The 12,416-nt window shown below is 42.6% G+C and overlaps 1 protein-coding gene across 1 annotated transcript in view; it reads right to left on the reverse strand.

Moving 5' to 3' along the window:
* The window catches only part of LOC143122793 (lipoxygenase homology domain-containing protein 1-like), a 75,267-nt gene that overhangs the window by 35,497 nt on the left and 27,354 nt on the right, over window positions 1–12,416 (reverse strand). The window contains exons 8-14 of the mRNA XM_076283677.1: window positions 7,218–7,468; window positions 6,686–6,821; window positions 6,393–6,553; window positions 6,129–6,215; window positions 3,676–3,811; window positions 3,311–3,462; window positions 2,763–2,923 (exon numbers count right to left, since the gene is read on the reverse strand). Of these exons, the coding sequence (XP_076139792.1) occupies window positions 2,763–2,923; window positions 3,311–3,462; window positions 3,676–3,811; window positions 6,129–6,215; window positions 6,393–6,553; window positions 6,686–6,821; window positions 7,218–7,468 (1,084 nt within the window). The remainder of the gene's footprint in view (window positions 1–2,762; window positions 2,924–3,310; window positions 3,463–3,675; window positions 3,812–6,128; window positions 6,216–6,392; window positions 6,554–6,685; window positions 6,822–7,217; window positions 7,469–12,416) is intronic.

Below are 12,416 nucleotides of genomic sequence, written 5' to 3' on the forward strand. Positions count from 1 at the left end.
GAGTGAGGCAATGTGTGAGACATTGTGAGACAATGTGTGAGACACTCACACATTGTCTCACTCTCTCACTCACTCACAATGTGTGAGTGAGTGAGACAATGTGTGAGAGAGTGAGACAATGTGTGAGACAATGTGTGAGTGAGTGAGACAATATGTGAGACAATGTGTGAGTGAGACAATGTGTGAGTGAGTGAGACAATGTGAGACAATGTGTGAGAGAGTGAGACAATGTGAGACAATGTGTGAGTGAGTGAGACAATGTGTGAGACAATGTGTGAGAGAGTGAGACAATGTGTGAGTGAGTGAGTGAGACAATGTGTGAGACAATGTGTGAGTGAGTGAGTGAGTGAGAGAGTGAGACAATGTGTGAGTGAGTGAGACAATGTGTGAGACAATGTGAGACAATGTGTGAGACACTCACACATTGTCTCACTCTCTCACTCACTCACAATGTGTGAGTGAGTGAGACAATGTGTGAGACAATGTGTGAGTGAGACAATGTGTGAGAGAGTGAGACAATGTGTGAGACAATGTGTGAGTGAGTGAGACAATGTGTGATACAATGTGTGAGAGAGTGAGACAATGTGTGAGACAATGTGTGAGTGAGTGAGTGAGTGAGTGAGTGAGAGAGTGAGACAATGTGTGAGTGAGTGAGACAATGTGTGAGACAATATGTGAGACAATGTGTGAGTGAGTGAGACAATGTGAGACAATGTGTGAGAGTGAGAGACAATGTTTGAGACAATGTGTGAGAGAGTGAGACAATGTGAGACAATGTGTGAGTGAGTGAGACAATGTGTGAGACAATGTGTGAGACAATGTGTGAGTGAGACAATGTGTGAGTGAGTGAGACAATGTGTGAGTGAGACAATGTGTGAGTGAGTGAGACAATGTGTGAGACAATGTGTGAGTGAGTGAGACAATGTGTGAGACAATGTGTGAGTGAGTGAGTGAGTGAGAGAGTGAGACAATGTGTGAGTGAGTGAGACAATGTGTGAGACAATATGTGAGACAATGTGTCAGTGAGACAATGTGTGAGTGAGTGAGACAATGTGAGACAATGTGTGAGAGTGAGAGACAATGTTTGAGACAATGTGTGAGAGAGTGAGACAATGTGAGACAATGTGTGAGTGAGTGAGACAATGTGTGAGACAATGTGTGAGACAATGTGTGAGTGAGACAATGTGTGAGTGAGTGAGACAATGTGAGACAATGTGTGAGAGAGTGAGACAATGTGTGAGACAATGTGTGAGTGAGACAATGTGTGAGTGAGTGAGACAATGTGTGAGAGAGTGAGACAATGTGTGAGACAATGTGTGAGAGAGTGAGACAATGTGTGAGTGAGTGAGAGAGTGAGACAATGTGTGAGACAATGTGAGACAATGTGTGAGAGAGTGAGACAATGTGTGAGAGAGTGAGAGACAATGTGAGACAATGTGTGAGAGTGAGAGACAATGTTTGAGACAATGTGTGAGAGAGTGAGTGAGACAATGTGTGAGAGAGTGAGACAAGGTGAGACAATGTGTGAGAGTGAGACAATGTGTGAGACAATGTGTGAGACAATGTGAGAGACAATGTGTGAGACAATGTGTGAGAGAGTGAGACAATGTGTGAAAGAGTGAGACAATGTGTGAGACAATGTGTGAGTGAGTGAGACAATGTGTGAGACAATGTGTGAGTGAGTGAGTGAGTGAGAGAGTGAGACAATGTGTGAGACAATGTGTGAGTGAGTGAGTGAGAGAGTGAGACAATGTGTGAGTGAGTGAGACAATGTGTGAGACAATATGTGAGACAATGTGTCAGTGAGACAATGTGTGAGTGAGTGAGACAATGTGAGACAATGTGTGAGTGAGAGACAATGTGTGAGAGAGTGAGACAATGTGTGAGTGAGTGAGTGAGACAATGTGTGAGTGAGTGTGTGAGACAATGTGTGAGTGAGACAATGTGTGAGACAATGTGTGAGTGAGACAATGTGTGAGTGAGTGAGACAATGTGTGAGTGAGTGAGACAATGTGAGACAATGTGTGAGACAATGTGTGAGAGAGTGAGACAATGTGTGAGACAATGTGTGAGACAATGTGTGAGTGAGTGAGACAATGTGTGAGACAATGTGTGAGTGAGTGAGACAATGTGTGAGACAATGTGTGAGAGAGTGAGACAATGTGTGAGTGAGTGAGTGAGTGAGTGAGACAATGTGTGAGAGAGTGAGACAATGTGTGAGACAATGTGTGAGAGAGTGAGAGACAATGTGTGAGTGAGTGAGTGAGTGAGTGAGACAATGTGTGAGAGAGTGAGACAATGTGTGAGACATTGTGAGACAATGTGTGAGAGAGTGAGACAATGTGTGAGACAATGTGTGAGAGAGTGAGACAATGTGTGAGTGAGTGAGACAATGTGTGTGAGACAATGAACAAGAACAACAAAGAACAAGAACGAGAGAGAGAGTGAGTCTGTGTGGTTTGGCAGTTTAGCTCATGCTTCCCTTTACGCTCATTAGCAACCATGGTAACCTCACGCTACTTCATTAGCCACTGAGTTAAACAGGCTATCAGAGAAGTGTGTGAGGGTGTGTGCTGCTATGTGTGAGAAGCCCAGAGAACATTCCGTGGCTCCCCAGTGTTAGCTGAAGATCCCTACAAGTCAGTATGAGTGAAAAACGCAATAGTATTTCCTGAATACTGAGTGAATGACAGAAGCTCAGACAGAGTCTGGGGAGGCAATGATATAGTGAGAAACAGCATGTAATTGGCTGGCCGTCCTGCCTGTTACAGGGGAATTCCACAGCGTCCACTTCTGGTTGGCCGTCCTCACGGACCAACACTTTATCCACGAACCAACCGTTACATACGCCCGTCCCGTCATGGCCGATCCGGATCCGCCGAATCGGGCCTAACGACACCGCTTCAATCGTAAACTCGTCCGCCTGCACACAGAGCACACCATATACGAAGAAAAACACATCTCTGCTTTTTGGGATGTATGTGTGTGTGTGTGTGTGTGGGGGGGTGCATGTGTGTGTGTGTCTGTGTGTGTGTGTGGGTATATGTGTGTTTCCACATACGCTAATACATTACAATTATACATAATGCATCTACAGGTACAGCTAAGTGATCAAATCTAAATCTAATTTATAAGTCAGTCTCTACTGAACCGATCAATGATCCTCTACTTTACTGTATGTCTACTCTACCGACTAAATCCTCTTTTCATCAATAGACTTATGTGAGGCTACTGTGTTTACAATCTGAGTTCCTTCACTGGACCTGGTGACCGAAAACCACATTTCTGTAGATTAGACGGGAGTACTCACTTTGCCTTTCTCAAACTTGTTGTAGTTCTGGCTCTGGAACACCAGTCTCTCCCCCGTGTCGCCCAGGTCTCCGAACATAGTCATGTACACATTCGCATCCGTACCACTACCACTCACATTCCCCGTGCAGATTGTCACTCGGTATATGATGACTGGTTAAATAAATACACCCAAATGACAAACACAAACTAAATCAGGTGGGAAATACAGTACAGTTGATCAGCTTGGGAAAATTCACAATTGAATTACTTGCTTTGATATACACTTTTATATTACTTTCCAATTACCGGTACTTGGTTTATCTCAATGCAGGGTCTCTGGCTCCCTCTCTGTGTGTGTGTGTGTGTGTGTGTGTGTGGTCTTACTTGGCAATGGCTCTGGAACAAGGGGTCCAGTTGCCGGCAGCTCTCTGATGATTTCCTGATCATCCTCTTTGATGTCCAACCAACGGCCACAGGCAAACTTGTACTTCTCTTTAGTTAGTGTATTCAATAGTGATACCTACACACAGACAAGCACAGATGTATACACAAACTGGTGCTACTTGGCCCAATTTAATCATATTAAAGGCCAATTATGGAGAAAGTCAAGTTTTTAACCTTGTTTACATCTTTTACAAGAAATATGAGTGAAATAAGTAGTCAATGGATCTACGATTTGATCAATCAAAACCCAGGTGGGTTCATAGTCTTAGGGCCCTATTTTCACACTGGCGCATGGCGAAAAACTTGTTATTTTCCCAGTTCAAAGTTTATTTTCATATTTTGCACATTCTCTTTTTTAAACAATGTGCCAAGGGGTGTGGCAATTAACAAACTAAGGAGTGGTCTGGCGCGTTGTCTAAAAAACCCTATTGTACACTATCTAAAACGCATTACGCCACTGACCAAGAGAAACCTGGTCAGAAGTCCATGACGAGTTGTCATATGTTATTTCATTATCAACAGTTTCATTATCAACAGTGACAATGGCGGGTGCACAACGCACCATCCTTCTATCATCTAGCACCAGCGCACATCCAGGCAAAACTTTACAAATTACACAATTACAATGGGAAACATAATTAGAATAAAGATATTACGAAATACATTTCACAATGAGTAGTTATTCCCCATCATTTGCAAATTGGTAATTACGGAGAGGCAAATATGACACCAGATGTAAGCAACTCCTCTGCAGGATAAATGTTTTTTTTTATTCAGTCATTCGAACATTATTGGGGTGGGCTAAGTGTTGCTTTTTCCAGGCTATGTTTTCGAACCCATTGTCATTCAATAGGGAAAGTAATTAACTGTGTATAACTGTTTTGTCGTTGATTGACACCACAGTGAAGTTAGTTTCACTTTGCCAATGAGTTCAAATAATAGACGAGTGCAAATGCGTGTAGGCTATACTATGCTAGGTTTTAGTAAAGCATGGTTTAGTGGAATAAGTATAAGTATAAGTATATATACTCTTTTAATCCTGTGAGAGAAATTTGGTCTCTGCATTTATCCCAATCCGTGAATTAGTGAAACACACTCAGCACACAGTGAACACACAGTGAGGCGAAGCACACACTAATCCCGGCGCAGTGAGCTGCCTGCAACAACAGCGGCGCTCGGGGAGCAGTGAGGTGCCTTGCTCAAGTGCACTTCAGCCCCGCCTACTGGTCGGGGTTTGAACCGGCAACCCTCCAGTAACAAGTCCGAAGGGCTAACCAGTAGGCCACGGCTGCCCCAATACAGAATAACTGTTCCATACGGCCTCGCAAGCAGATTCCTTCAAATGCACCGCTGACTATTAAAATACCGATGCATTCTTTGAAGTTGCTGTTAAAGGGAATGACAGATGTCATTCTCATTGATTTAAAGGCGAACTATGCAGGTTTTTTAGCTTAATATGCAGTTTTTTTAGCTTAGTTTAACTTGACTTAACAGCTTCGGAGTCATTGGAGTGGTTATATGACTTTTTTCGGGTTGAATGGTGGCCGTCTCGCTTCCCCTTAGCACCTGTAAGCGGAAAAACCACCCTTGCAACTTTGGGCTGGCGTGCTGACGGCCTCAGTGTCAGGAAGTATAACGAGTGTAACGAATTGCTTTACTGCATTTAAATACACATATTGAAGATGGAGTTCCTCAGACATTCGTCATGATAGAGCCAGTGAAAAAGAAGCAAAAACCGAGAAAACAGCGAGGAAATTGCCAATACTGCACAGTTTCTCTTTAAATGATGTTACGCCCAAAACACACCTACAGTATGACTGTTTAAGTAACATAGGAACGCCTTGTTCTGCCATCCACCCAACGTTTGATAACGAAAACACTCCCAATGTGAACTGGACATCCCACTAGATTTAAATAAGCTTTTCGCCAGTGACCATGCATTTTAGACTGTCAAATTAGGGCCCTTAGTGTGTCATAAAGGTACAGAACCAATCCTGGGGCGGAACAGTTATTCACAAAGTTAGCAAACATGTGAGCTGCAGCACTCAGCAGCAGGTGAACAGTGTGTAGAGAGTGGGCAGGGTCAGATCAATCCCATTTCCCAAAATGAAGAAGAAGGTGCAAAGTTTGAAGCCACAGAAGAAATTGTAGGGGATGTAATAAACTGCTGGAGTCCATTTTATGTTATTTGAGACACCATGAATTTAACAGTTTATAAATGAATTATCACAAACCTCTTACATACTGTAAATACATATTTCAGAAAAAAAAAACTTGTGTATGATATTTGTACAATGTCTATGTATATTTGTACCATGTGGAATGTGAATGTAAAAAGTGTGTTCCTGTGTGTGTGTGCAGTGTGTGTGTTAGGACATGTGCTCCAGACAGACCCTGTTGAGGTGCCAGCCTGCGAAGGGACTTCTTTTTTCTGTCCAGATGCGGAGCTTTCGCACTCGTCCAAGGTCCGGCAGCTCCACCTACGGCAGCGAATCAGGGATGAAGCACAAAGCATGCTGGGTTTCCTTTTCTTGTTCTTCAATTCTCTCTCTATCTCTCTCTCTCTCACACACACACACACACACACACACACACACACACACACACACACACACACACTCAAATACAGGCTCACAAACACACACACAGACTCTCACCACAAATTTGTCGATTTGTCCCTGTTTAAAGTTGTCTGACTTGTTCTGGAGCTTGTACTCATCACTCTTTGCCTTCTCTCCGTAGATCTGCACAAACACCTGGGCATCCGTGCCTGAACCCTTCATTTCCGACGTAAAGACCCATAGCGACCATGGGTACTCTAAATACAGACAGACAGACAGATAGATGGATGGAAAGATAGATAGACAAGAGTATTAACACACATCTGTACACAGTAGATTTTATGTTTGTGTGTGTATCTACAGGGCATGTGTGTACGTGTGTGACTTACTCTTCAGTTTTTTCTTTCTGAGTGAGATCATCTCAGGGAGCTCTCTCTCCACCATGTGATCCCCCATATCCTGATCGAACCATCTACTGCAAGGGAACACCTGCTCTATCCCAGTGAAAGGACAGTACACTGTCACCTACACACACACACACACACCCCAACACACGCACACACACACACACACACACACACACACACACACACACACACACACACACACCACCAGTCAGAAATAGAAAAAAAGGTCAGAAAAAATAAGTTGACCACTGAATGTTATACACTCATTTTCTCCCTCTCTACCTCTCTCTCTCTCAATCTCTGGGTGTGAATGTGCTCAACCTTTAGATACTAACCACAACCTTTAGATATTAACCACAAGCACACAAAACATATGAAACTTTCCTTTCCTCTATCACTACTTCAAACCCATATAAACTGTTTGAGAGTCACTTACAAAAACAACAATACCCTGCCAACCTCAAACACACACACACACACACACACACACACAATCAAATTCATTTTCACACACCTTTTCGCAGTGCCAGCCACAGCTGACCCCGGCGTTGTCGTGTCCGATGGTCACCCTGCTGAGGGGGCTGAGCAGCGTACAAATCTCCACATTGAAGATGTCGATCTGAGAACGCTCAAATGTGCCCCCCTCCAGGAACACTTTGCCACTATTAGTCAATCCCTTTTTCCCATACATCACCAGGTGGATTTTGGAGTTTGTCCCTGCCCCACGAAGGTCACCTGTCATCACCTGCACGTTATAGATGACCCCTACATAGACATATATGCGAACATAGAAAGAGTAAAGGGCTTGCACACTATAACTATAACAAAAACAACAGTTTTAAGGATTGTTCTAGTTATAACTAGATGTACCGCATAGCGGTACAAAATATGACCGCCGCTAAGTCCTTTACATCAATTCTGCGAAAATAAATCACATTAATCAATTTGTCTCCATCTTCTACTCCATCCCCCACTCTTGAAACTTTTGTGTATGCTTGTTTGGTATGTGTGTTTGCGGGCCGCACAGAAATTAGCCTACTGGCGCTGCAAAGGTAAATAGATTTGTAGCACTTGCCAAAAAATGTGTAGCATTGTTATAAAACCTTTAAAATATCTAAACATTCACAAGTAGGGCAGTTCATCACAGTCCATCCATTGCAACTGGAATGATGAAAGGTACACCTGTAGGCTACATTGTATTTTGGAAAAGCAGAAGGTAGCAGCATAATGTATTTATTTTACAAATTAAACAATCCCTGTCAGTTCCACGCGGGATCATGCAACTTTAATTTGTATTTCTCCAGTGACGCTGCAACGACGCTGCAACAACCCAAACAACCAGCAGATGGCTCTTGTGAGCAGGGTGTCTCGTAAATGGAGCCTGGAAAACCCTACACAGACTTCACTACAAACTTTAGCAGACTGGTTTAGAAATAATTTAATAGCCAGAAATAAGCCTGCCCTGCCCTAATAAAGAAATATTTGGTTAACTGCGAGTGAATCCCGTTTGCAGTCGTAGAAGAAATGTATATGCCCTGGCTGTCTATAGACGGAGGAGGAACGCACAGTCTACGAACACCCGATGCTGTAGCTCAGCGATTTAAAATGGCTCAAAACCACTTTGTATTAAGTTTTAACGACTCAAAAATTACATTTTTAGAATCAGAGAATGAAACATGTCAGGTTCATTGAAAAGTATTTTCTATGTGTCACGAAAGGCTTCAGAGGGTGGGTTACAGTTAACACGATATACCCAAATTTCAATAGCCACAGAATAGACTTTGTATATGTTTTAGGAATCATTAGTCTACATGCTTTAGGCTACTTCTGGACATGGCCGCCGTCACCAGTATCGGCAAACAACGTCACAAACTGCTGCTGCGCGGCGCTTATCCTCCTTATCCTTACGGTACCGATCCACTTGCACGACACGTCATACGCATGGGGTCGCGCTGCCTCCCCTCGTTCAGTCGTGTGTGGGCGTTTTGTTTAAAATGTCAGTTACCAGCTCATACTCAGTTCGTTTTAACGTATCTTAAGTGTTTTTCCACAAATGGACCACAATTTTAGGCATGTACTTAACAGTATACAACACATTAATAGCCTAAACAAACTATGCAAGCCATTTCAAAATCCTGTTTTATTTAAACTACTCAATGCAATCTCAAATCCTCACCAGAAACACCAACAGTCAATATATTCATCCAAATCCTAGTTTCATTTGTTTTATGGCCTACTGGGTGGTCGTGGAAGAGATCGTTAAAACATTATTTGTCTTGTAAGCGGAACCAAAGTTTCACAGGCACTGTTGTGGTAGTACAAAGGACCTACAACCTTGTGCTTTCATTGGATAGCCGCCTCGCGTTCAATGGATTCATTTGCATAAAGCTGGGCATCAGCCAGCTTTTTGACGCGCGACATTATTTCAAATGCAGCGCTGCCTTCCCGGAATGCTTTGCGGGTGCGTTAAAATCGCTTGACGTCACCCATAGGACTAGAGTGGAATGCGACACGACAAAATGAAGTGAAGTACAAATGGATCTGTACCGTTAGGCTACTGTCAGTGACTGCCGCGAAAGAAACGGGTTCTGTGTTGTGTTCATTTCAGTGACTGACGCGAGAGAAGCGGGGTCTGTGTTGTGTTGCGTTAATTTATTTTCATTGGGCATGCCCTGCCGTGCCATCCACATCTCTTCAGCACAGCAGCAGCAATGGCAACTCTTCGTTGGACTTTTAAGTGGTGTTCAATGGTGTTGCTAAGTAGGCCGAGTTAGGCCTATAGGCCTAAATCAACATTGAATTAGTTATTGGATGATATTAAAAAGAATCGGAATTATTCGTGGTTGAGCTGTAAATTTCAACTTGGTGATCAAAAAGTTTTGGATTTCATGTTGACCGCGACTTCAGAGCATTGTTACGTTGTGTCAGTGTAAAGTTAGCTAGCCTAGTCTAACCAAATATTTGTCTTACAAATCTAAACCACAGGCTCACGTTAATCTAATGGGCTTTGAGACATTTGTTTTGTCTTGTGACAGTCTCCTGGTTCAGTTGTTTCCAGTTTCATAGAAACGAGGGTGTTACATTTGCAGTAGCCTAACTACAAAATCGTTACGCAAACAACGTTATTTAAAACAATGAATGAAGCGGGTCTTGCTGTCCATGAAAACAGCATAGAGACTGGCTAGTCTAATCCAAAAATGAAAATCACAGGTCTTTGAATTGTTTTTCATAAGGGTTATATAGGTTTTCAGAACAGACAAGTCACATACAATCCACTTGTCTTTTCATAATTAGAGCTGCAGCAGATGTCACACAGCTCAGAATTGATCATTACAAACTGTGTTCATAGACATAAACTGTTTGCTTTTGTTTTAGGCTACTAATGACTAAAAAAGAATATCAGTTTGGGTTTTCGAAACATATTTGAATGGTAGGCTATGGATAAATTACTTGGGCTTAGGAAGCAAAAAAAAAAAAAAAAACTCTACAGCAAGTAGCCTGCTTGGTAGGGACGTTTGAGTCATGTAAATCTGCCATCACTACATATGCAAGAGTTTAGTCATCTAGTTCATATGATATTCAACTTTATTGTCAATGCACAAATTAAATACCAGTAGTCTAAAACAAAATGCAGTTTTACCCAGTGGTGCAAATAACTGACATGTCCAAAAGGGCCTTCATGAAATGTGTCGCTAGACTGTTCATACACATTTTAACGGGCCAAGTTGAAGAGCTGCTGTCTGTTATTGTTCGTGCAAATATAGGCTGATTCATGTTCCCTTGCATTTTGCAACTGTGAGGTCCATGGTTAGTCTGGCTTTCGCCAGACCAAGCTCAATCTTTTAAGAAATCAAAAAAGAAAAAGAAATCGCCGGAAATCGCCTGGGTTCACCCAGCCTAGTCCATGGTAGGCGCCCGATAGAAATATTGTTTAATTTTGCGATGGAGATATCCACGGACTGGCGCCCCCTCTGCGACGTGTTTGCCCCCCCGGTTTCAGAGCTATTCTAAATCCAAAAATGCATAGAAGGAGTTATGACAAATCGTGACTGTTAACAAACTATAAGCTATATAAGGTAGGCCCTATGCTAGGCCTATTACACAACATAAATTGTCACTAGGCTATGCTGGCGACCCAAATAAAATCTAATTTGGGAACCGGACTTAAGCTGCCACCTCTTGGTGAAAAGTTAATAGTGTAATGAACTGAGCCTAGCTGGTTATGACTGTGCTCCCATGATGCCGTGCAATGTGTGTATTTGTGTAATGTTGATGTAATAACCATGCGGGTTGACAATGTCGTATGTCATGTCTGTTGTGTTTATGTTTGCAGCTGGTTACAGTATTCATAACCAGGGTTGATTGGTGTGTGTTTGAGATAGAGCCTAAAGTAGATGTTCAGTGCTGGGGCATAAGGGTCAGATATGGCCCAGTATTATGTGTTTTGGTTTGAGACCAATAAAAACCATTCTGAAACAACTTTGCAGTTTGTTACAATAGTTTTGCATATCAGTAGTAGCCTCTAATACAGTACATCACGGAAAGCGCGAATGAAGTGGACACTTGTGGCTAAAGCAGCCATAATGAAAGTGTTATCATTGTTTGGATACTTCACACACACATGCTTTTTAATCGCATAGACTACAACTACCAAGCTTGAATCAAAGCACATCGACTCCCGTCTCACACCCTAAACACGCACTTCGAACAAACAAAAAGCGTCTCAGTCTTACGGTATAGCCATAGGCAAAACTGTATCGGACCGGTGTAACGTTGGTACTAAATCATCCATCGCAAAGAATGATTTTTGTAGCACGTGCAACTAATATGTGTAGGTAGCCTACAGCCCTGCCCTGGATACAACTCTCAACGTGCGCTCTAAAACATTTGGTTTAAATGGAGATGCAGATCATCTTGGGTGCGTTAATAAATCTACATTGCGGCGAGTTGACACAAATTATTCACATCCTTGTAGGAAGCGTCTATTGTCTTTCCAACACACTTTAGATTAACTTCCAACAAAATTACGTCTCACTGCAACGATGCGCCATCTGGTGGACAAACGACTATGTAACACCAATACTGGAAATGCAGCCAGATGATTATGAATATTTGGTTTTCCTTTAATCCTACTGAATTTGTAATTATGTATTGGCCGTTCTAATTGCCGATACCGATAGTATGTGCGTGCCTGTGTGTGTGTGTGCTTGTGTATATGTGTGCACCACCATCTACAGGTCAATGAGTGTACAGTCACTAAATGTACACATAACCTAATTGTTTTAGACCCCCCCATGGATGAAATTCTACGAAACTTGGCATACCCCCAGAGAATCTCAGGTTAATCATACACATAACATTTGGTGCAGTTCTGAACATCTTAACTGAAGAGAGGGGCGATTAAAGCAGAATGATATTGCATTTTCATTTTTTAACGAGGGGGTGCAAATCACAAATGAGTGATTATGAGCTAGGTTGATGTGGGCCCTTGAGACCAACATACCATAAATATTTCTTCATCCTCGGTGCCACGGTTCAGTTAGTTATTTAGGAAAAACTGCATTTTTTCGCGGGTGGGGGAGGGGTAGTGGCCCCCGGGGACCAAACAAAATTTTTCCGTAAAAATCTAGTGGGGCTACATACCCACCAAATCTCATGTGCCCCGGTGTTTCGGTGTCCCGGGTATCGTTGACCAAAAATTCAGGAAGTAGAT

The sequence above is a fragment of the Alosa pseudoharengus genome, unplaced genomic scaffold (genome assembly GCF_046254945.1).
Source record: "Alosa pseudoharengus isolate Yale_2024_CS ecotype anadromous, Long Island Sound unplaced genomic scaffold, YU_APseudo_1.1 YU_APseudo_1.1_scf_14, whole genome shotgun sequence".
Lineage (NCBI taxonomy): Eukaryota > Metazoa > Chordata > Actinopteri > Clupeiformes > Clupeidae > Alosa > Alosa pseudoharengus.